Source organism: Triticum urartu, chromosome 7A (genome assembly GCF_056163025.1).
Source record: "Triticum urartu cultivar PI428250 chromosome 7A, HENAU_Tu73, whole genome shotgun sequence".
Classification (NCBI taxonomy): Eukaryota; Viridiplantae; Streptophyta; class Magnoliopsida; order Poales; family Poaceae; genus Triticum; species Triticum urartu.
The window spans coordinates 46,070,983-46,096,313 of NC_141879.1; the positions used below are offsets into that span (position 1 = coordinate 46,070,983).

The 25,331-nt window shown below is 46.4% G+C and overlaps 1 protein-coding gene and 1 pseudogene across 1 annotated transcript; one reads left to right on the top strand and one right to left on the bottom strand.

The window, feature by feature from the left end:
• Window positions 1-1,171: 1,171 nt before the first annotated feature.
• On the bottom strand, window positions 1,172-17,962 carry LOC147957542 (uncharacterized). Its single transcript, XM_087531754.1, has 7 exons — window positions 17,411-17,962; window positions 17,017-17,127; window positions 16,769-16,918; window positions 16,579-16,677; window positions 15,463-16,334; window positions 8,084-8,257; window positions 1,172-1,391 (listed from the first exon to the last, which is right to left on the bottom strand). The coding sequence occupies exons 1-7, from the start codon at window positions 17,960-17,962 to the stop codon at window positions 1,172-1,174; spliced, it is 2,178 nt and encodes a 725-aa protein (XP_087387880.1).
• Window positions 17,963-20,271: 2,309 nt separating this feature from the next.
• On the top strand, window positions 20,272-21,966 carry LOC125518258 (elongator complex protein 4-like; annotated as a pseudogene).
• The last annotated feature ends 3,365 nt before the right edge of the window (window positions 21,967-25,331 follow it).

The window sequence follows — 25,331 nt, forward strand, 5'->3', positions numbered from 1 at the left end:
CTGATTTTTTTCTTACGATACACCGATAAAATGTATGTATCAGGCAAGATAACTTATGCAAAATAGGGATGGCAACAACTTACACACAAACACATATATTGGACATCACATCACTAAATATTAAAAAATCAGTGACATGATAAAATTTACAGGTGACTCCTGATAAATTATTCACACCACTGATGGTAATATTCACAATTAAAGTTCAGGTAAGTTAAATGATGGCACATCCATCAGTTAGAAACACAAAAATGCATCATGAAAAGAGACACCACTGATAGTGCTAGAACAAACAATCCATCATGACAACCTAAACACAAAACGAGATGAACTGCATATAAAACACAAAAACAGTATGGGATTATCACCAGCAACCTAATTATACAGGTGGTAATTCAATTCCTTCATTGCAACCATAAGAGCATGATAAAACTGAGCCCAACATAGATACAGAGTGAGGAGAGTCACTGTAAAATCCCCGCACCAAACCCTACCGGCGACCAAAATAACAGCAGAAATCATCATAGGATAACGCCGTCGAATCATGAACGGAAACATAATGGTTATGCATCTAGAGAAAACCCTAGAAATCAGAATCGAGCCGTGTAACAGGGGGGGTCAGTTCAAAAACTTAAGGCAACTACTCATGAAATTGAAAACGACAAATTAAGCACTAAAACGATGTGCATGCGAAACAGAGGCTAACAAATAGCAAATGCACCACGAATTGAACGTATTGGGCGCATTCCTCGTCTGTTCTAACCTGCGACCAATCTGACGAACATCCCGCCACTAACGGCGTCGAGAAACAAAGCACGAACTAGTGGGGCGGATGCGAGGGGGATTGAGCGATACTCACCGGTGGAACAGAAAACTGCCTCCGAGAATCGGCCGGAGAAGGCGCCACCGCTCGCTGTCAACGGAGAGAGAGCGGGGGCGGAGCGGCCGAGAAACACAGAGCGGAGCAGCGCGCGGTTACCAAATGAATCAAGGGAGTGGGGGGGAGGAGTTAAGTCCGCATCGGGGAGGGGGGGGAACGGTTCGAGCGAGCGGACGTGCAGCGGTGGCCAACAAATCAGCGAGAGAAAAACAGAAACGGCTTGCTGGAATGAGTAACGCGCGTTGGATTTAAATTGACGGCATCCAAGTGGTGTGGCGTTTTTGCAATCTATCACAGGTGTGCCGCGAGCTCATCCACAGCTCCAAAACCAGCATCTGGTGAATTCCTCGCAGGGGCATTATCTTGCACAACAGCTATTGGAGAACTGACCATCGGGGAGTCTTTAAAATCATCTTTCGCGTCCTTGGGAGCAAAACGAGGAGATGGCCTAGTTGCAACTGCAACTTTAGAAGACTTCGTAATCTTCCTCACAGTAATCTTGGTCTTCTTGCTGCACACAAAGAAAAATAAACATGGACATCACCAGCTTATAAAAACATTAGTTACCAGCTTATATTAGCATTAGTTATCAGATTATATTTGCATACAACAGCTAAAAATAACATTAGTTACCAGCTTATATTGACAGACGTTAATAGCTAAAAAATAACTTTAGTTACCAGCTTGTATTCAAATTATTTGACAGCTTATGGCCAACTTGGTTATCCACATAATGCAAAAAATCAACATCGTCACGAATCATTAATGAAGATGGTAACTATGAAGATAACAAAGTTACCAACAAAATTATCATGCTAAAAATAAATAAATATTGTCACTGGTAGAAAAAGGGCCTGTTGTCCCTGTTCGTAAGGGTCTTTTGTCCCGGTTCTGGAACCGGGACTAAAGGGTCGGTACTAATGCCCTGTCCCTTTAGTCCCGGTTCAATCCAAAACCGGGACAGATGGGCCTCCACGTGGCCTGTGCGCGGAGCCCAGGCAGGAGACCCTTTGGTCCCGGTTGGTGGCACCAACCGGGACCAATAGGCATCCATGCGTCAGCATTTCTGTGGTTGGGGTTTTTGTTTTTTTTGAGAGGGGGGGGGGTTGGGGGTTTTGGGGGGTTAATTTAGGTGTTTCATATATTGTGTTAGCTAGCTATAATTAATAGATAGAAGTGTCCTCTCTTATGTCCGTGCTTGGTCGACGCTACGTACTATACATACGTATAGAGAGGACTAGACACGCTAGCTAGCTAGTAAGCAAACGAAGGAAACAGAAGATCGTCATGAACATATATGCATACAGAGAGAAGTGATATCGACCACCTCTCCTTCTTCGAGAGATTGGTCGAACAACAAGTTCTCGTATATCTATCCGACACTACCGGCTACATATATACAATAATTATCTCTTACAAATATAATCATACGGACTCAGGGTCCACATAGTATTCTCTGTCTTCAGGGATCACGTGGTCAAGAAAGAATGCCGCCAATTCCTCTTGAATTGCTCGCATGCGAGCTGGTGCTAGGAGTTCATCCCACTTTCGAAACATCTAATTTAAAGAAGGGGGTCAATACATATATATATGAATGAAACTCAACACAAATGATGGTAATAAAATAAAATTGTGAATGTTGTTATTTACATACTTCATATTGTTCGTCAGTGTAGCCCCGCTCACAGGTCGTGTGGCGGATGGACTCGCAAACGTAGTATCCACAGAAATCATTCCCTTGTTCCTGCCACAACCACTTTACAAGAAATAGAGGTCAATCAAACTGATAAGCAAGAATGCCAAATGGTATTGATGAAACTAGCGCTTGAATGACTAGTAGATGCGCGGAACATGCTACGATAGTACTTACTTTCGGGTGTCTAAATTGCAGCTCCTTCGATAGTCCCGGAGCTTTTCTGGTGAATTTTCTCCAAACCCTGCGGGACAAAGAAAACAATTACTTGATATATCAGGAAATGAACAAAGTTGCTGATATGGTGGATAATGATCGATTTAACTTACTTCTCGAGTATTTGAGTCATGTCTGCATAGTCCTGGGGATCTTTTCGTCTTGAGTCTAAGATGGTTACTAGTCCCTGCTCAAGCTTAATCTTTAGGAGAATATAGTGGAAACTGCACACGCATGCATAACTCATCAATTACATTACTATAACCTTGACTAATATATAAGGGAAACCGAATACGCACAAGACAGTAACACTCACTTGAAGTTGTAAGGAAAGAGTATTATATCTTTGTTTTCATTTATTACCAACGATCGTAGCAAGTTGGCCTTGGTAGCTGCGGCATGAAATTTAACCTGAGTTGCATCTATGAGATATGTGTTAATGAACCCAATATCACCGACTTGTCTTTTCTTCAATTCGGCGATCTTCAATCTGCATAATATAGTGAGGATGATTATAAATACATGCAATGAAAGAGCTGAGCTATATAGAGAGACTTAATGACAGAAGTAGTACTACTTACAGACAGTAGCAGGCGACCGTTGTTTTATCGAGGGCCAATTGATTGAAAAACTGATAGAACTCCTCAAATGGAACAGGCAACAGTTCAATTCCAATGAGGTCATGCTCCTTTTTAACTTTCACATACAAAGTACTCCTTCCCCCAGAGTCTCTGCAGATTTTCAAGTACCAATCATGCAATCTTCGCATCATCGTTGATAGAGATCTTTCATCTTTGACGAGAGGCTTCCCGTACTCATATCTTTGTATCTGCACCTCCATGGGTTCATAATGTACATCGTCGGGCAGGTAATCTGCAAGATTGTTATAACCGGGCACCATCCTCGGATCATTAGCGATGTTGTGGCTAGGCACCTTGAGCGGGGGGCACGATTGCTTCACTTGTTCGCCGAGCTGGGCAATTTGTTTCCCAGCTCGTCGTTCTTTCAGCCTTTGATCACTGACAGTACTTCCCGACCGCTCCGCTTCGACAAATTCCTTTCCAATAATGCGCTCATAGTTTCCTTTCGGCGGAGACTTGGGTGGTTTTGTCAGGGCAGCCAGAGTGCGCTTAGCTTTCACCGGATCTACCTTCTCCTCCGGAAGTGGATGTCTCTTTGCTTTCAACCCTTGAAACTAGTCATCCACTTCGGTTCGTGCGATCTCGGCGTTCTCCTCCGGGGTCCTCTCATATGGTAACTTCTCTGGAGTCTTCAGAGAAGGACCGAATCTGTACGTCCTCCCACCTCTGGCTGTACTGCTAGACGCCGGTCGAGCAGACGGAGCGGTTGTCTTCTTTACTTGCTTACGAGGCGGAGGAGAAGGACTACGACGCGCCGGAGCAGCCGGAGCGGCGGCAGGTCTCTTCCGCCCTTGCTGACGAGGCGGAGAAGGAGGAGGCTGGCTGCTCGGGCGCGTCGACGTAGGCGGAGAAGGAGGCGGAGTGCCGCCACGCGCTGGAGAAGGAGCCGGTCGAGTGCCCTGATCGTCACTCGCCGGAGGAGGAGGCGGTGGAGGAGGCGGAGTGCCGTGACTCGCCGGAGGAGGAGGCGGTGGAGGAGGCGGAGTGCCCTGACTTGCCGGAGGAGGAGGAGGCGGAGGCGTCCAGTTCGGAAGGTTGATGAGCTCCTTCCGCCATAGGTGTGGAGTCTTCAGAGCAGACCCCAGCCTAGTCTCCCCTTCACCGGTAGGGTGGTCAAGCTGGAGGTCCTCAAATCCCTCCGTTATTTCATCCACCATCACCCTAGCATATCCTTCTGGAATCGGTCGGCAGTGAAAAGTTGCGCCGGGTTCAGTAGGATAAACAGAGCCAACAGCCGCCTTGACCTTCAAATTCATCCATTGCGTCATAAGGTGGCAATTTTGAGACTCCGTGATAGCATCCACGGGATAGCTGGCAGGAGCCGTCAAGGCATGCTCCGGCTGAAGCAGCTCGGTGGAAGCCACGCTGCTTCTCCGCTGAGATGGCGGGGTAGCTTCGGGGGAAGCTTCGGCAGTACATTTGCTGCGATTTGCTTCTCGTTCCTCTATCGCTTGTACCCTTGCTTGCAGCGCCTGCATTTGGGTCTGCTGCACTTGTTTCCTCCTCTCATGGGATTTGTAACCACCTGCGTCCAGAAACCCAACCTTCCACGGAATGGAGCCTGGCGTGCCTCGTGTCCGTCCAGGGTGCTCAGGATTCCCGAGGGCCATTGTGAGCTCGTCGTTCTCTCTGTCTGGAAAGAACGTCCCTTGCTGCGCTGCTTCGATATAGTGTTGAAGCTTCCTGACTGGTATGTCCATTTGATCGTTCGTCCAAATGCACTTCCCTGTTACAGGGTCCAAGGTTCCACCAGCCCCGAAGAACTGCCAGTTAATTGTCTCTGGTTCGATCCCTTTATCAAACAGATCATTCTCAGTCTTGGCCCACTTAGGCCGGGCTACGAGGTAGCCACCTGACCCCGTGCGATGGTGATGCTTCTTCTTCGCAGCATTTTGCTTGTTTGTCGCCGACATCTTCTTACTCTTTTCCGATGTCTTGTGGGCCACAAATGCGGGCCAGTGATCTCTGATCTTCTCATATCTGCCCTTGAATTCTGGTGTCTCATTATTTTCGACAAACTTATTCAGCTCTTTCTTCCACCTCCTGAATAGTTCTGCCATCCTCTTAAGAGCAAAAAACTTGATTAATTGCTCTTTAACTGGCTTCTCTAGATTATCCTCTGGCGGTAGGGTGAAATTTGACTTCAGCTCAGTTCAAAGATCATTTTTCTGCATATCATTGACATAAGACACCTCAGGGTCTTCTGTAGCCGGCTTAAACCATTGCTGGATGCTGATCGGGATCTTGTCCCTAACCAAAACCCCGCACTGAGCAACAAATGCGCTCTTTGTCCGGAGGGGTTCAATCGGTTGGCCGTCGGGCGCGATTGCTATGATCTCAAACTTTTCATCCGAGCTCAACTTTTTCTTCGGGCCTCGTCTCTTTACCGAAGTTGTGCTCGATCCGAAGGGCTAGAAAAAAGAACAAAGACTTAATTAATATGTGTACATACCAAAACAATGAATGCATCAATTAGCTAGTCAGCAGAAGCTTAACTAATATATATACCTGGCCGGACTCGGTTCGGTCACCGGAGACGTCATCACGGTCTCCTTCTTGCACCGGCATTGGGTCACCGGAGCCGTCCTCACGGTCTCCTTCTTGCACTGGCATTAGGTCACCGGAGCCATCATAATCAGCTGCTTCCAGACCATCGGTCTCGTTGAGAAACAACGAGCAGATGGCATCACTTCCTCGTGCGATTATGTCCCCCAACAACTCTTCTTGTACTTCATCTCGAGCGGTGTCCATAGTTTCTACAAATATTGAGAACATGGCAATTATTATTCAAACATGACAGATGGATATATTAGTGGCAAAAACGTAGAACTAATATTAATTAGTGGCCTCGACGCTGCTTCTCTAGGGTTTGGGGTGGCCTCGACACTGCTTCTCTAGGGTTTGGGGTGGCCTCGACAACGCTTCAAGGATAAAAAAAGAAGAGGAAGAAGAAAAAAAAAGAGGAGAAGAAAGAATAGAGGACTTCTTACTCCTCTATTCTTTCTTCTCCTCTTTTTTTCTTCTTCTTCCCCTTTTTTTATCGGGAACGAGGGTCGTCGAGGGTCACCGAGCGATAGAGGAAACCCTAAATAGCAAGTATCGTGGGTGTGAGATACATGTGGCCGTCGGTGTCGGACACTACATCCACGTCCCACAAGTGACGTGGATGTAGTGTCCGACACCGACGGTACATGTATCTCACACCGACGATACTTTCTATTTAGGGTTTCTCCTCTACCGCTCGGCGACCCTCGACGACCCTCATTCCCGATAAAAAAAGAGAGGAAGAAGAACAAAAAAAAGAGGAGAAGAAAGAATAGAGGAGAAGAACTCCTCTATTCTTTCTTCTCCTCTTTTTTTTCTTCTTCCTCTTCTTTTTTTATCCTCTTCTTCCTCTCATGTTCGAGAGGATCGCCGAGGGGTCGGGAGGTTGCCTAGTATCAAAGGATTCAACAAAACCATGTCTTCATCATTAGGCGAAAGTAACAGGTGCATGATGGTACGAAGCTCTCCAAAGTTATTTTGGAACGGAGTCCCAGATAAGATAATTCGCTTTTTGGTACAAAGTTCAGCAAGAACCTTCCAAATATCGTTATTTGGAAGGCATTTGCTGAAATTCATACAAAAAGGAAAATTATCCTATCCGGGACACCATTCCAAAATAACTTTGGAGGACTTCGTCATGCCCTGGTTACTTCCGGCTAATGATGAAGCCATGGATTTCTTCAATACTTTGACACTAGGAAACCTCTCTCGACCCCTCGGCGATTCTCGACCCCTCGAACCCTCGATGACCCTAGAACCCTCGACCCCTAGACGACCCTGAAACCCTCGACCCTCGATCCCTCGACCCTATGGAATCCTCGAAGAAAGGAATAGCTAGAGGAGAAGATCGAAGAAAAAAAAGAAGAAAAAAAAGAGGAGAAGAAGAAAGGAATCTCTTCTCCACTATTCCTTTCTTCTTCTCCTCTTCTTTTCCTTCTTTTTTCTTCTTCTTATTTATTTCTCTTCTTTTCCTCTCCTCTTCTTCTTTCTTTCCTCTTCTTATTTTCTTCTTTCCTATCCTTCTTTTTCTTATAAATTTTAGCATATTCTAAATTTTCTTCTAACTTTCTATATATGAACAAAACACTTTCTATGAACAAAACTTTCTATATATATATGAAAAAAAATTCTATGAACAAAAAAATTAAACTAACATACACATATACATTATACATTGTATATGAACATTATACATACACATATACATACACATATACATTATACATACACATATACATTATACAAAATTTTCTATGAACATATACATACACATAGCCACATACGTACATACACATATACATTATATATATTTATGAACAAAAAAATTAAACTTAAAAAATGAAGGGCAGGGGCGGTGGCACGACAGGGCAGGGGCGGCGCGCGGCGGCCGCGCAAGGCAGGGGCAGCGCGCGGTGGCAGCGAAGGGTAGGGGCGGCGCGGCGCGGGGCGGCGTGCGGCGGCAGCGAAGGGCAGGGGCGGCGCGCGGCGGCCGCGCAAGGCAGGGGCGGCGCGCGGCGGCAGTGAAGGGCAGGGGCGGCGACGCGATGGCAGCGCGCGGCGGCGGCAGCCAGTACAGGGGGAGGAGCAGGAGAACGGGGCGGCGCTCACCGTGAGGTGGCGTCGGCGACGAGGAAGAAGCTAGGCTCGGGGACGGCGGAGGCCCGCTCGGGGGCGAGGGCAGGGGCGCGCGGGCTCGGCGACGGCGACGGAGACGCGACGGCGAGGCACGGGCGACGGCAGGGGCGGCGGACGGCGTCGGGGAGCCTGGCGGCGTCGGGGCAACTGGCGAGGGAAATGGTGAAAATTTCCTAAGTGTTGCTTATATAGCTAAGGCATTGGTCATGGTTCGTGGCACAAACCGTGACCAATGCCCCCCTTTAGTCCTGGTTGGTGCTACCAACCGGGACCAAAGGCCTCTTTTCAGCAGCCCAAAGGGCGGGAAGCGGCGGCCTTTGGTCCCGGTTGGTGGCACCAACCGGGACTAAAGGGGGCATTGGTCACGGTTGGTGGCACCAACCGTGACCAATGCCCCCTTTAGTCCCGGTTGGTGCCACCAACCGGGACCAAAGGCCTTGTGCTGCCCCGCACCCAAATGTTTAGTCCCACCTCGCTAGTTGAGAGGGAGCCGCACCTATTTATAAGGTGCGGTGCGCCTTCCCTCTCGAGCTCCTCTCTAAAGCAGGCTTTCAGACCTAACCGTGCAATATGTGCCTGTGGGCCTACTGGGCCTCCCGCGGGCCTGAATCCTGGTCCATGGTAGGGTTTCTAGTCGTATTCAGGCCGTGGGTGCCCAGTAGGTGGCACTTTTTTTGTTTTTTTGTTTCTACTTACAACAAAATACTTATTGTTGCTATATTTAATTTTTTTTCAGTTTTTTTGTTTTGTTTTCTACATTATTTATTTTCTTTTGTTTTTTTGCTTTATTTTTTAATTCTTTTTGCTTTTAGTTTTAGAAAAATTATAAACTTTCTGTTAGTGCCATTAGTTTTCAAATTTCAAAACACTTTTTTGTTTTTTTGTTTTCTTTGTTGCTTTATTTATTTTATTTTGTTTCTACTTACAACAAAATACTTATTGTTGCTATTTTTATTTTTTTCCAGTTTTTTGTTTTGTTTTCTGTATTATTTATTTTCTTTTGTTTTTTGCTTTATTTTTTAATTCTTTTTGCTTTTAGGTTACCAAAATTATAAACTTTCTGTTTCTTTATTTATTTTATTTTGTTTCTACTTACAAAAAAATACTTATTGTTACTATTTTTTTCCAGTTTTTTTGTTTTGTTTTCTGCATTATTTATTTTCTTTTGTTTTTTGCTTTATTTTTTTATTCTTTTTGCTTTTAGTTTTAGAAAAATTATAAACTTTCTGTTAGTGCCATTATAAACTTTTTGCTTTTAATTTGAATTCTTTGAAAATTGTTTGAATCACAAGTTTGTGATTAACTTACTAAAAAAATGAGAATAGATGCGCTTATAGAGAAAATTCAACCTAAATTCCTAGTAAATTTCTATGAATTTCAGAGAAATTCACTATGAATTTAGGTTAAACTTTTCTCTATTAGGGCATCTATTTTCACTTTGAGAGGAGCTCAACAAGGCAGAGAGGGAAGGGCTTATAAACCGGTGTGAGCCCCCTTCGGTTGGCGAGGTGGGACTAAACTCTGCCCGCAACGAGGACCAACCCTTTAGTCCCGGTTTGTGGCACAAACCGGGACTAATGGTCATGGGCCAGGGGCGAGGAGCAAAATTATAAACTTTCTGTTAGTGCCATTAGTTTTAGAAAGTTGAAAGTTGAAAGTTGGCATGGGCCAAGGACTAATGGTCATGGTATTACGAGGGCCGAACCATAAGATATGAAAGCATTTCAAATGAACTCTGAAAAAGTTGAAAGTTGGCATGGTATCATAATTTCACCCACGTAGCATGTGCATGTACAAAACGGACAATGGTATCATGTTCGTGTGTTACAAAGTTGGCATGGTATCATCATAATAGTTGCGGGAGAAAGTCTTCACTTTTTCTTCGCTTGTGTCATTTGCTTATTGTGCCGTAACCATGGATAATCTTCATTGTTTATCAGGATGCTTGGGTCAGCCTTGACATTGAAGGGAGGAATTTCATGAAACTTTTCAGAATCTTCAGACATGTCTGTCTTGTCGTCCACTCCCAGGATGTCCCTTTTTCCTGAAAGAACTATGTGGCGCTTTGGCTCATCGTATGATGTATTGGCTTCCTTATCTTTTCTTTTTCTCGGTTTGGTAGACATGTCCTTCACATAGATAACCTGTGCCACATCATTGGCTAGGACGAACGGTTCATCAGTGTACCCAAGATTTTTTAGATCCACTGTTGTCATTCCGTATTGTGGGTCTACCTGTACCCCGCCGCCTAACAGATTGACCCATTTGCACTTAAACAAAGGGACCTTAAAATCAGGTCCGTAGTCAAGTTCCCATATGTCCACTATGTAACCATAATATGTGTCCTTTCCGCTCTCGGTTGCTGCATCAAAGCGGACACCGCTGTTTTGGTTGGTGCTCTTTTGATCTTGGGCGATCGTGTAAAATGTATTCCCATTTATCTCGTATCCTTTGTAAGTCAATACAGTCAAAGATGGTCCCCTGGACAACAAGTACAACTCATCACAAACAGTGTTGTCACCTCTGAGACGTGTTTCCAACCAACTGCTGAAAGTCCTGATGTGTTCACATGTAATCCAGTCGTCGCACTACTCCGGGTGTTTGGAGCGCAGACTATTCTTGTGTTCATCGACATACGGGGTCACCAAGGTAGAGTTCTGTAGAACTGTGTAGTTTGCTTGAGACCAAGAATATCCGTCCTTGCATATTATTGAGTCTCTTCCAAGAGTGCCTTTTCCAGTCAGTCTCCCCTCATACCGCGATTTAGGGAGACCTATCTTCTTAAGGCCAGGAATGAAGTCAACACAAAACCCGATAACATCCTCTGTTTGATGGCCCATGGAGATGCTTCCTTCTGGCCTAGCGCGGTTACGGACATATTTCTTTAGGACTCCCATGAACCTCTCAAAGGGGAACATATTGTGTAGAAATACGGGCCCAGGATGACAATCTCGTCAACTAGATGAACTAGGACATGCGTCATGATATTGAAGAAGGATGGTGTGAACACCAGCTCGAAACTGACAAGACATTGCGCCACATCACTCCTTAGCCTTGGTACGATTTCTGGATCAATCACCTTCTGAGAGATTGCATTGAGGAATGCACATAGCTTCACAATGGCTAATCGGACGTTTTCCGGTAGAAGCCCCCTCAATGCAACCGGAAGCAGTTGCGTCATAATCACGTGGCAGTCATGAGACTTTAGGTTCTGAAATTTTTTCTCTGGCATATTTATTATTCCCTTTATATTCGACGAGAAGCCAGTCGTGACCTTCATACTGAGCAGGCATTCAAAAAAGATTTCTTTCTCTTCTTTCGTAAGAGCATAGCTGGCAGGACCTTTATACTGCTTCGAAGGCATGCCGTCTTTTTCGTGCAAACGTTGCAGGTCCTCCCGTGCCTCAGGTGTATCTTTTGTCTTCCCATACACGCCCAAGAAGCCTAGCAGGTTCACGCAAAGGTTCTTCATCACGTGCATCATGTCGATTGAGGAGCGGACCTCTAGGTCTTTCCAGTAGGGTAGGTCCCAAAATATAGATTTCTTCTTCCACATGGGTGCGTGTCCCTCAGCGTCATTCGGAACAGCTAGTCCACCGGGACCCTTTCCAAAGATTACGTAGTGTAAATCATTGACCATAGCAAGCACGTGATCACCGGTGCGCATGGCGGGCTTCTTCCGGTGATCTGCCTCGCCTTTGAAATGCTTGCCTTTATTTCGACATTGATGGTTGGTCGGAAGAAATCGACGATGGCCCAGGTACACATTCTTCCTGCATTTGTCCAGATATATACTCTCAGTGTCATCTAAATAGTGCGTGCATGCGTGGTATCCTTTGTTTGTCTGTCCTGAAAGGTTACTGAGAGCGGGCCAATCGTTGATGGTCACGAACAGCAACGCCTTAAGGTTAAATTCCTCATGTCTGTGCTCATCCCACGTACGCACACCGTTTCCATTCCACAGCTGTAGAAGTTCTTCAACTAAAGGCCTTAGATACACATCAATTTCGTTGCCGGGTTGCTTAGGGCCTTGGATGAGAACTGGCATCATAATGAACTTTCGCTTTATGCACATCCAAGGAGGAAGGTTATACATACATAGAGTCATGGGCCAGGTGCTGTGATTGCTGCTCTGCTCCCCAAAAGGATTAATGCCATCCGCGCTTAAAGCAAACCATACATACCTTGGGTCCTTTGCAAACTCATCCTAGTACTTTCTCTCGATTTTTCTCCACTGCGACCCGTCAGCGGGTGCTCTCAACTTCCCATCTTTCTTTCGGTTCTCACTGTGCCATCGCATCAACTTGGTATGCTCTTCGTTTCTGAACAGACGTTTCAACCGTGGTATTATAGGAGCATACCACATCACCTTCGCAGGAACCCTCTTCCTGAGGGGCTCGCCGTCAACATCACCAGGGCCATCTCGTCTGATCTTATACTGCAATGCACCGCATACCGGGCATGCGTTCAGATCCTTGTATGCACCGCGGTAGAGGATGCAGTCATTAGGGCATGCATGTATCTTCTCCACCTCCAATCCTAGAGGGCATACGACCTTCTTTGCTGCGTATGTACTGTCGGGCAATTCGTTATCCTTTGGAAGCTTCTTCTTCAATATTTCAGTAGCTTCTCAAATCCTTTGTCAGCCACAACATTCTCTGCCTTCCACTGCAGCAATTCCAGTACGATACCGAGCTTTGTGTTGCCATCTTCGCAATTGGGGTATAACCCTTTTTTGTGATCCTCTAACATGCGATCGAACTTCAGCTTCTCCTTTTGACTTTCGCATTGCGTCCTTGCATCGACAATGACCCGGCAGAGATCATCATCATCGGGCACATCGTCTGGTTCCTCTTGATCTTCAGCAGCTTCACCCGTTGCAGCATCATTGGGCACATCGTCTGGTTCCTCTTGATCTTCACCAGCTCCCCCCATTGCAGCATCACCGTACTCAGGGGGCACATAGTTGTCATCGTACTCTTCTTCTTCGCCGTCTTCCATCATAACCCCTATTTCTCCGTGCCTCGTCCAAACATTATAGTGTGGCATGAAACCCTTGTAAAGCAGGTGGGAGTGAAGGATTTTCCGGTTAGAGTAAGACCTCGTATTCCCACATTCAGTGCATGGACAACACATAAAACCATTCTGCTTGTTTGCCTCAGCCGCATTGAGAAACTCATGCACGCCCTTAATGTACTCGCGGGTGTGTCTGTCACCGTACATCCATTGCCGGTTCATCTGCGTGCATTATATATAATTAAGTGTCCAAATTAATAGAAGTTCATCATCACATTAAAACCAAAGTGCATACATAGTTCTCATCTAACAACATATAGCTCTCCAGAGCATCTAATTAATTAAACCATACATTGAAACTATGTAAAACATTTCAATGCGAAAACAAATGCGATCATAATCGCAACCAAGGTAACAATTGATCCGACGGCATAATGATACCAAGCCTCGGTATGAATGGCATATTTTCTAATCTTTCTAATCTTCAAGCGCATTGCATCCATCTTGATCTTGTGATCATCGACGACATCCGCAACACGCAACTCCAATATCATCTCCTCCTCCTCAATTTTTTTTATTTTTTCCTTCAACAAATTATTTTCTTCTTCAACTAAATTTAACCTCTCGACAATAGGGTCGGTTGGCATTTCCGATTCACATACATCCTACATAAATAAAATCTATGTCACGTTGGTCGGCATAATTTTCATAAACAATAAATGAACCAATAGTTATAAAGATAATATATATACCACATCCGAATCATAGACAGGACGAGGGCCGACGGGGGCGGATACCAAAACCATCGCACTATATAAGATGCAATAATAAAAGTAAGAAAATAATACAAGTATTTATGTAAACATATAAGTAAGAATATTTTTCCTTTCAGAAAGAAGATAAAACAAGAGGCTCACCACGGTGGTGCCGGCGATGAGCTCGGCGCGGGTGATCGACAACGGTGAAGACGGGGACGGGGCGTGACGGACTGCTAAACCTAGACAAATATTATGGAAATGGAGCTTGGAGGTCGAGCTTGGAGAGGAGAAAGCTTAAGTAGTGTGGCTCGGGCATTCCATCGAACACCTTGTGTGCATAGGAGGTGAGCTAGAGCACCACCAAGCCCTCTCCCCCTCGGCCAGAGAAAAACAGAGCACTGGGGTGCTCTGCTCGCGAGCGAGGGGTATATATAGGCACCTCATTGGTCCCGGTTGGTGACATGAGCCGGGACTAAAGGGGAGCCTTTGGTCCCGGTTCAAGCCACCAACCGGGACCAATGATGGTGGGCCAGGAGCGAGGCCCATTGGTCCCGGTTCGTCCCACCAACCGGGACCAAAAGGTCCAGATGAACCAGGACCAATGGCCCACGTGGCCGGCCGGCCCCTGGGCTCATGAACCGGGACCAATGCCCACATTGGTCCCGGTTCTGGACTGAACCGGGACTAATGGGCTGACCCGGCCTGGACCAAAGCCCTGTTTTCTACTAGTGTGTAAGAGCTTTGACTATAAAAACTACCAGTCATTCCCGTACAGATTATGATGCCACACATAAAAGAGTTAAATTACCGGTATATATTCACCTAATTTACAAATGAAAAATAAACAAATAGAGAAAATCATTTAGATATCATATAGCAAGGAAAATAACATTCATAATCACCTGCGTGACGTGTCAGACGAGTCAACCTCTGCCGAAGAACGCGCGCGATTACTAGGTATCTCCTCAGACATGACACCCACACTGCTAGACCGTGTTTGCTGAAGGTCGGCAACACTAATAGATGGAGCATTCGAACCCCTGACAAGTTATTATTTGAAAAAGGATATAGTGCACGTGAGAAAAATGTTACCGTAGACAAATAACACATGCTTACCAGCATATAACTACTAAAATTATCATGCAAACAAAGTTAAACTACATATTGTTCAAATAAAAAACTGAAGTTATTATCGTGAAAATAGCTACTGAAAGTTATCAGCCTTACCATGATATAATTACTATCCTTTCTAGAAAAAACACAAGCTGGATAAGGAATAGAAACTATCCAGACATATTTACTTCTAATTATCAGAAGCTAGGTGCTAGGAAAAGTGATAACACAAAAGAGTAACAACAAGTGAGTATGTACACAAAGAAAAATAAACATGGACATCACCAGCTTATAAAACATTAGTTACCAGCTTATATTAACATTAGTTATCAGATTATATTTGCACACAACAGCTAAAATATAACATTAGTTATCAGCTTATATTGACAGAAGTTACCAGCTAAGAAATGCAATATAACAAATGAAAATAAAAAGAAATCAACTAGCAGATGATAAGAAACTCACTTGCGAGGATGTTTCTTCTTCCGCGTGGGATTGGCAATTACTGAGTTAGAGCCCTTATCAGGGCCTACAATGCCAAGCTCATTGATGACTATTGCCTTGATAGAACAATGTGTATCATCCAACGACGGCTGGTCAGAAACAGTTGTACCAGTGGCCATGGGCGGAGAAGGTAGGCGTAATTTCTTGCGACGCCTGGAATATTGCTTTTCCAAGTTACGGACGAGAGAAGAACCGCACCTCTTCACAGAAGCATCAACAACAGCCTCGTTTTGAGTATCCGTCATATCTGGCTGGTTATGCAATCCATCAGTAGATACATTCCCGGAACGTGCAGTAAGCATAATCTGAGACTCGAGAGGCTGATCAGTTCCTGCAGTAGCAGTTGTATCAATTCCGGCTGACCTTACCGACACATTGGCAGTTGCAAACATGGTTGCACCCACATCTGCATTCGCTGCGCCACTACCTGAAGCATCATGGGCATTCGGTCCAGCACTACCCCCACTACCTGAAGCCTCATGGGCGTTCGGTCCACCTGAAGAACCATGGTAATGAACGTGAAAATCTAGATCTTCGTCAGAGTGACCATCACCGCCACCATCACTATCCTCATGATCAGAATCTGAACCTTCGACAGTTTGCTTGCCGGTATCTTTTACTTCACACAAGCGGGATGCAGGACGGGTGCTTGCAGTCTTCCCGGCAGTCTTCCCGGCAGCAGAAGATAAACCCTTTAGTTGGCTCTCTAACACACGGGACATCCATGAGCTATCTTCATCATCCAAGGACATGAACTCATTAACAAGACCACCCAGGAGGCCAACCATGCCAGACGAAAAGCGACCCACAATAGCAGAAGCTTTAGCAAGTTTCTGATAGAAAACCACGAATGAAAAAACAAATAATCAGGTTGTGAGAGACATTAAGTACCATGCAAAAACAACTAAAAATACCACAGAAAGATAAGTTCAAATGAAGTTATTCCAAAGTGAGAATCTAAAAAATAAAACAAGTTACCATCCTAAAAACAGTACAAGTTACCAGGTCTTTATAACAATATTTACCAGGAAAAAGGAAAACAAAAATACCCAAACGCACTAAAAATATTAAAAATACCTGTTCAGAACAGTTTTGCGGTGCATGAACACGCATGAATTTATCTAGACCTTGTAAACCACCAAACAAGCAATAGTCTTGACCATATTGGGGCTTAAGCTGAAAAAAATATGATAAAAAACAAATTAAGATCTTGATAAAAAAGATGGCAATACATAGAAGGTAAGAAAAATGACGAATGGGAAATTACCGGTAATTTCCCATAAGAAAGCTTGTCCCTCTGGACATCCATCCGGAGAACTTTCGATGCCAACTCATTCGTCCACACATTAATTGCAAAAGGACCATTAGGCAAGATGATACCAAGGCCAGTTAAGTCAATAGCATCTATATACATAAGCTGGAAAAACAGAAAAGGTCGTTACAATCTAACTGTTTGGCGGAATAAGACGTACAATCCAAATATCATGGGAACAAAAAAAGAATAGGGGGACTAACATTGTAGAATAGGAGGCAACCTGTCGTAGACTTTCCCTTTGAAAGGGCTTTGTGAAGCTGATCCACAATAAATTTGCACCAGTTGAGGTTTTTTACATTGCCAATATTTTGCTGCGAAAAAAAAGAAAGCACATGAAACATAGAGGAATGTATGCACACAAGTTAGCAGGGGACATAAATAGATACTTATAACACTGTTAAAGCATTGAATCACCAAGTACATAAGCACACTGTCAAAGGGATAGAAGTTAGCACACTCCAAAAATCAGGGAAAGTTATCAAAGTGCATATGTGCATAATCATCAGACTAAGAAGCAAAAAATTACCAGGTAGAAAAACAGAAAAAGAAAATAGATAAAAATCATGAACTAGAAAGATAGCCAGATGTTCTTACCAACACAGGATACCATCTGGTGCTGATCTTGTTCGAAGTGGTCGGCGCCATCACAGTGCTGGCAGCAAGCACAAGCCACAAGCGCTTGAAATTGTCGTCATGACGGTTAGTGCTCAAGATAAGGTTTAATACATCCACAGTTTTAGGAGCATGTCCAAGATCACCAAAAAGATCTCCCACAAGCTCAAGTTGTGCATCTGTAGGAACCTTGAAATCCACCGCAATATCACCTCGGGGCACACCCATTATACGATGCACAGACTCTTCACTGACCGGTAACCTTCCGCGACCGGGTACAACAACCTCACGGGAATCAGGGTCGTATAGACCAGCAAGCCATTGAGAAAGCCGATTGAACAGATTATCACACTTGATATTCCGCAGACTAGTGAAATCCATGTCATCGATTGCGGCCATTCTCTTATCTGACATATCCTTACAGGCAGTCACAAGAGCACTAGGAGAAGCCCTGTTCCGATCTGCGGGAGGCTTATGCTTCTTTAAGGGGTTCACCTCCTCAAAGTCATCATCTAATTTGCGCTTCCTTGGCATCTTGACCAGACACACAAGAATAACAAGAGAAAAAGTGAGCATAAAGAATGCATAGCTGTTGAATTAATAGTCACACACCTATTCTTATGATACATTGGTAACTTGTGAACATACAACAAGATAACTCATCCACAACAGAGAAGGACGAAAAAAAGGGGACATGTCTGCTTCTACTAGATATTGAATACCTGATTTTTTTTCTTACGATACACCGATAAAATGTATGTATCAGGCAAGATAACTTATGCAAAATAGGGATGGCATCAACTTACACACAAACACATATATTGGACATCACATCACTAACTATTAAAAAATCAGTGACATGATAAAATTTACAGGTGACTCCTGATAAATTATTCACACCACCGATGGTAATATTCACAATTAAAGTTCAGGTAAGTTAAATGATGGCACATCCATCAGTTAGAAACACAAAAATGCATCATGAAAAGAGACACCACTGATAGTGCTAGAACAAACAATCCATCATGACAACCTAAACACAAAACGAGATGAACTGCATATAAAACACAAAAACAGTATAGGATTATCACCAGCAACCTAATTATACAGGTGGTAATTCAATTCCTTCACTGCAACCATAAGAGCATGATAAAACTGAGCCCAACATAGATACAGAGTGAGGAGAGTCGTTGTAAAATCCCCGCACCAAACCCTACCGGCGACCAAAATAACGGCAGAAATCATCATAGGATAACGCCGTCGAATCATGAACGGAAACATAATGGTTATGCATCTAGAGAAAACCCTAGAAATCAGAATCGAGCCGTGTAACAGGGGGGGGGGGGTCAGTTCAAAAACTTACGGCAACTACTCATGAAATTGAAAACGACAAATTAAGCACTAAAACGATGTGCATGCGAAACAGAGGCTAACAAATAGCAAATGCACCACGAATTGAACGTATTGGGCGCATTCCTCATCTGTTCTAACCTGCGACCAATCTGACAAACATTCCGCCACTAACGGCGTCGAGAAACAAAGCACGAACTAGTGGGGCGGATGCGAGGGGGATTGAGCGATACTCACCGGTGGAACAGAAAACTGCCGCCGAGAATCGGCCGGAGAAGGCGCCACCGCTCGCCGTCGACGGAGAGAGAGCGGGGGCGAAGCGGCCGAGAAACACAGAGCGGAGCAGCGCGCGGTTACCAAATGAATCAAGGAAGTGGGGGGGGGGAGGGAGGAGTTAAGTCCGCATCGGCGGGGGGGGGGGGGGGGGGGGACGGTTCAAGCGAGCGGACGTGCAGCGGTGGCCCACACAGCAGCGAGAGAAAAAAGAAACGGCTTGCTGGAACGAGTAACGCACGTTGGATTCAAATTGACGGCATCCAAGTGGTGTGGCGTTTTTGCAATCTATCACAGGTGTGCCAAATACATTTTTTGATTTTTGTTACCTGTGCCAGGGAGGTGTGACGGTCTGCGTATATATTAGTGGACAATATATAAGTGCATTTTTTGGACAAAAAAAAGGTGATCTCTCATGATCAGCTGGGAGCAGTCGACGTCACCGGAATTAAATGCCGCACCAACAAGCAAGAATCGGTTAAGACATGCCTGTTTCCCGGTTCAATCTGCTCGCGTTTTGTCGACCCTTTTTTCCAGATTGGTCTGAACGCATCACACCAAGTACATACACATATCCAGTATCCGAACTGTCCGTATCGGGCCAGAGCCATCGATGGAGGACCCGGCCGCAAGCTAGCAACAGTTCCGGCAATGAATCGTCTTGAATAATCTTGATCAAACATCCAGATTAACAACAGTATCGGACTAGCGGTGCCATTACATCCCTAGACAAAATGATTAGCAACACAGTGCAATGAACCAATTCTTCGTATTTTCTCTCGTGCTGTGCATATAGTAGTACAAGCACTGTTTGTATTTGCTCAGCAGTGCCACTCGTCCAATGTAGACGGACGTTAGATTGTTTCTAAGTACAATGACGACGTGGACGGTGGACGTTGCCATTGATACGCTAATTTATCACCAGCTGCTGATTAACATCATCGCTTAGCTGACCACAGCCAGCCGAGCTAGTAAACTCTCGAACAGTGGCAAAGCTCGCATCATCCAAGTCCAGTCCATAACTATGTACAGCGCCGTTGAACTGAAAACAATCACATCTTTCCCTCTCAATGTACCACTCCGTCTCCGCAAAAATCTCGAAGTTGCCGCGAGCCATAAGTTGTTGCTTGCTTACGTACGTGGTGTAACCATGGACGGGTTTTTGATGCGCGATCGATCGATCGAGAAAGCGTGACGGCGGCGTCCATCGACCTCCGCCCATGCCGGCGTCCATCAGCTGTCCGCCTCCGGCGCCGCCGTTACAGCCACCCGGCCGGTGCGCCGTAGGAGCACACGCACGCGCCGTAGCTTTCGTCGGACCGCGTCTCCGTGGTACGTGGCCCTACGATGTTAGATTAGATTCCTGATTATCCCGATCCCGGCTCGGCCTGTACACGGATGTGTCCCTTGTTGATGGGCACGCATGAGAGCTAGGAATGTGTCCACATCGAAATTACTGTCTTTCGAGATACTCCCTCCGTCCCATAATATAAGACTTTTTTGGCACTACACTAGTGTCAAACAACGTCTTACATTATGGGATAGAGGGAGTATTTTTTTAAAGAGCTGACTTATTTGGCAAATGTTGCAGACAGCAAGCAGGAATTTAGCCATGATTTTGATTTACGGAAGCCCCTGGAACGGCATTTGCTTAATGCACAGAATATTGAATGTTTGAGCACTCAAGATGTAGACACTCTGAGTGACCTCCAGAATCGTTCTTGTGCTTTCTTATCCAAACATCAAAGGTGAGGTTGATTCCTGGATGGCTGGATCTATGGTCGAGATTGTTGTTCTTGAGGAATGTCATCCAAAGGCTGCAGTACCTTGTTATCACAGATTAATGTAGCTCAAGCCTCAAGATGACGTTTATTGTTTAGTAACCACAAAATTAGAGTTGTATTAGATCTGATGCATTTTGAATTAGATGACTGTGATGCATTTTGCCGTATTGCTTGTGAATCTCTTGTATTTTCTCCATTCGGGAAAGATGGTGGAAATCTGAATGCTGGACGCATTGCTATACAGTCTCTCTGTGCACCACAGTGTGGATATTTTGGGAAGGCAAGTACTCCCTCCGTCCCGAATTAGTTTCTTAGATTTGTCTAGATAGATATATCCGTGTCTAGACAAATCTTAGACAAGTAATTTGGGACGGAGGTAATATTTGCTTGAAATGATGTATGCTGACTGGTCGAAATGATGCAGCTCACTGAATTTTTTTAGCTTCCTCCCTTTCAAATCATTCTCTGACATAGTAAACTGTTTATGCATTGCAGGACTGGGACATGGTCTCGTTTCTCAGATCACTGAAGGCCATGGTGCGCTCATCTAATGCCGTTGCCATTATAACATTTCCATACACAGTCCTATCAGATTCTTTCTGCAAGAGATGGCAGCACCTAGCAGATACACTGCTGTCAATAAAAGCAATCCCAGGCAAGCCTCATACTTCGAAATATGTTTTCCTGTTTGCCACTTCGACTGCCGATCCTAAAGCCTGATTGTCAATCACCTTGATCATTAGACGAGGACAAGGACTTGGCGAAACTCCTCACAGGGTATCAGGATATGGTTGGTTTTCTGCATGTTCATAAGGTGGCACAGACCAACAGCCAGGTACCCACCAAAGTAAACATAGGCTCATAGCTGCTGTAAACAAAACTTGCGCTCTTCTGTTTTGACGACGCCATTTACATCGATACGCAGGTTCCTGTGATATTAGAGGCCTCCACATTTTCTCTGAAGCTGCGAAAGAGGAGGTCGCTGGTGTTAGAACGGCTGAATCAGGCCCCGGTAGACGGGTCGAGCGGGCCCTCGTCTGGTGGATCAGGCAGTTGCTCCTCGTCGACGCAAGGCTCACAGCTCGATTTCTAATTGGGACTACTGGAGCTTCCCTTGAAGAATAGAGGGTAGCATCCGCTTTTCTTCATCTTATTAGGATACTTGAAACAGGAAGTATAGCTCAGAAAGGCTCCTGGTTGCTACGGAGGGAGTAGCTCAGAAAGGCTCCTGGTTGCTGTGTGTATTTGTTACTAAAAATGCAACTTTTAGAGGTTTTATTTTGGTTTTGCAATGGATCATTCAGTTGCTGATACCCTTTCAGCACGTATACCTGTATTTTAAAAGATTTTCCACTAGTCGGTGATTACCCGAGGATGACAATTTTTGTTGGAGGCCGGCGGCGGCATGCTCTCCGTTCGACGTTCATCGACGGTAGCTTTCGAATCACCGCGTTCTTTTGCTTTCTTGAATCTTACGGGTTCGGAACCCAAGATCCCTGCGATGCACCTCCCCCCCCCCACCTGCCCCCGCGTCGTCCTCCTGGGCGACTCGGGTGGCGACTAGGGTTCCCCCCAAGCCGCCACCCCCTTTTCCCCGTTCTCCCTCGCCGCCACTTGAGGGTCTCACCCGAATATTGCCCGCGGACGCCGGGGAAGGTGGCAGCGAGGCCTCTGACACTTCGTCCATGGCGGAGGTCTTCGGATCTGGGGCGGCGGCCCTGTTTGGCGAGGCAGCGGCGTCCTCTCGGCTGGCGCCGGCTGCGGGTGATTCTGACCGGATTGCTCGACCACGCGGGTGGTGAGCCGCCGGCGGGGGCTGGCTGCGGCGCGGAGTTTTCCCCTCCTCGCCGGATCTGAGGTTTGGCTCCCTCCTCCTTGACTCCCTCTGGCCGTCCCCTGCTGCTTGCGTCTCGTGCGCCGGATCTGGAGATGATGTGTGCTCGGTGGTGAGGCTTGGGACTACGGGAAACCGTTTGGTTGGCTTGTCCGGCCCGGCGGCAGCGACGCCTTTGGCGCCGTTCTTCCTCCCTGGAGGTGCCGCCGAGGTCCTCCCCTCTCCACCCTCGTTCCCCCTCCTGGGTGAAAGCCCAAAATCCGGCTAGGATTGGGCGGCAACGGCGTGTTTCCTGTCGTGCTCCTCCTTGGAGGTGCCGCCTGGGGAGGGCTCGTGTTCGGGTGAGGTGTGTCAAAGGTCCGAGCTTTGGGCGGCTCTAGTTGTCTGGCGGCGGCGGTTTCGTCGGGATTTGCTTGGCCGACACTGTCCCCGTTCCCCTCAAGGGTGGCGCCCACTGGGTGTGGCGTGTTTGGCTCAAGGCTGGCGGTACGGCGCCTTCGATCCGGCGGTAGGGGATAGGGTTCCCCTTCCCAGCATTAGCAACACGGCCCCGGCGGTGGGCTCCCGGTGCTCTTCTTCAACGGCCGACGGGTCTTGCTCCTCGACGTTCTGCGATCTTCCTTGATGTCCTTGCCGCCCTTCTTCAGCAGCTGCTCCCGGTGGCTTTCCGGCAGTCTACTGGTGTCCTTGGTTGCGGTGGTATAGTGGATGTTGTGTGCTCATTGTCCATGGTGGTGTGCTCTGCGGTTGCTCCTGGCTCTGAGGTTGCCATCGCTTCTGCTCTAGGGTGAGCGCTTCTCAGGTCCGCTGGTTCGATGCCTTTCGATCCAAGGCGAGAGGGAAGGGTCCCTCTGCGGCGCGAGAGGAGGAAGACGCATGGTTTTCTTCATCCTGCGAGTCAGCCTAGTTCATGCCCACACTCTGTTCTAGCAGGTCTTCATCCTGCTCTGCTAGTCGCTACCTTTGTTATCACTTTTGCTGCTGTCTTCGGCTAGTACAAGCTATGGGCTCGGTTGTATTTTCCTTTCGTGCTTGTGCGCTGCGTTGAGTTGTAAGCTTTCTAGAGTGCTCCCTTGTATCGTTGGGCCGATGTGGTTTGGTGTATGTTTGTAATTCCTGGCCGATTGATGGCTTTGTTAATTCAAAGCCGGGCTCTTCACGAGCCTTCGTTCTAAAAAAAATCTTACGGGTTCATTTACATGCGATTACAAGGATGGCACCGGCACCACCGCATGAACATGCTCACGGAACGCAACCCCCAACGACACGCTATAATTGAAAAGAAACTATGGTGTCTAAACATAGTGAAACTACATCAGTTCTTACTCCCTCCATCCGAAAATACTTGTCATTGAAATGGATGTATCTAGATGTATTTTAGTTCTAGACACATCCATTTTAATGACAAGTAATTTCGGACGGAGAAAGTACTATTTTTTGCTCTTGCTGAACTACTGTTTTTTTTTTTGAAGCTAAGATAAAAATATGTTGAGGGTTGCTGATGGATTCTTCCTAAAAGTTTGGACGGCTCCAACAATGTTGGGGACGAATAAGGCACATCCCATCGTGCCATCCTGCTATATTGTCTCTGTCCAAATTAACCCCACCATTTCGTCCACTGAAAACAGGAGGCACGTACCACGTACGGTGTGGTGTCACATGCCACTGCCATCGGTCAAAATCAATCCGGACTTAATTAGCTCGGTGTGGTGGCACATGCTATCGGTCAAATCAGTCCGGCCAAGCTAACAAGCTAGCTGCATTCTCGGTCGAACCAACCACGTGTCCTCGAGCAGCACGCATTGATGCAAATGCAATGCCAACTTTTATCGGCGCAAACCTTGGTTTACAAATAAGGAATCGGACGGTAAAACGGCCGGGCAACCGACTGTACGCACGCATGGATGGATGGAGCAAGCAGCAGCAACACGCGCACCTGGCCGGGTGCCGTACTCCCGGATCACACGTATGCGTGCACTGCACCACCCAACATGGGAATGGTGTGATACAGCGTGCATTATCCAAGCATCCATTCGCCCTCCGCTCTGCGCGCGGTACAGCCTACAGTGGACTGGCGGTAGATAGGCGATTAACTCCGGTCGTCGGTCGTCGTCTCGATCCATAGATTCGTTTCGTTCAGAGTTCAGACACGGGCACGGAGGACGGCACATTTATGTCCCGGCGACCCAAAGCCGAGCCCGTCTCCTTCCTTTGGCAGCGCCACCGGTTTTAACTTAACCTCATTGCACAGTTGCATCTTTCCGGGACGACCGTATAGTATAGGAGATGCATGCCTAGTGGTTGACCTGACCGGGTGGTTCGGAGGCTCGCCAACGAACAGACTGAACTAAATTGGACCGCTCCAGCGACGAGCAGTGTAGTTATTGTGAGGTGTTACGGTGGGTGGGGGCAGCACGTAGGACCTCTGGCTACCATGCATGTCAGCGAGATTCCTCGGCGCCGGCTCCGTTCTGGTTCGTTCGGTATACATGCGCGGCAGCTGTAGCGGCGACTGATCGGTGCAAGCGGTGCAGCGGCGCCGGCATGGGCGAGCTGCAGCCTGTAGACGCGACGATGTTGGGACATTCATGGCCGCCCGGATATATACAACGCTCATCAACTGCCGTGGCGAACGATCCACGCGGCGTTGCTTCGGGACGAT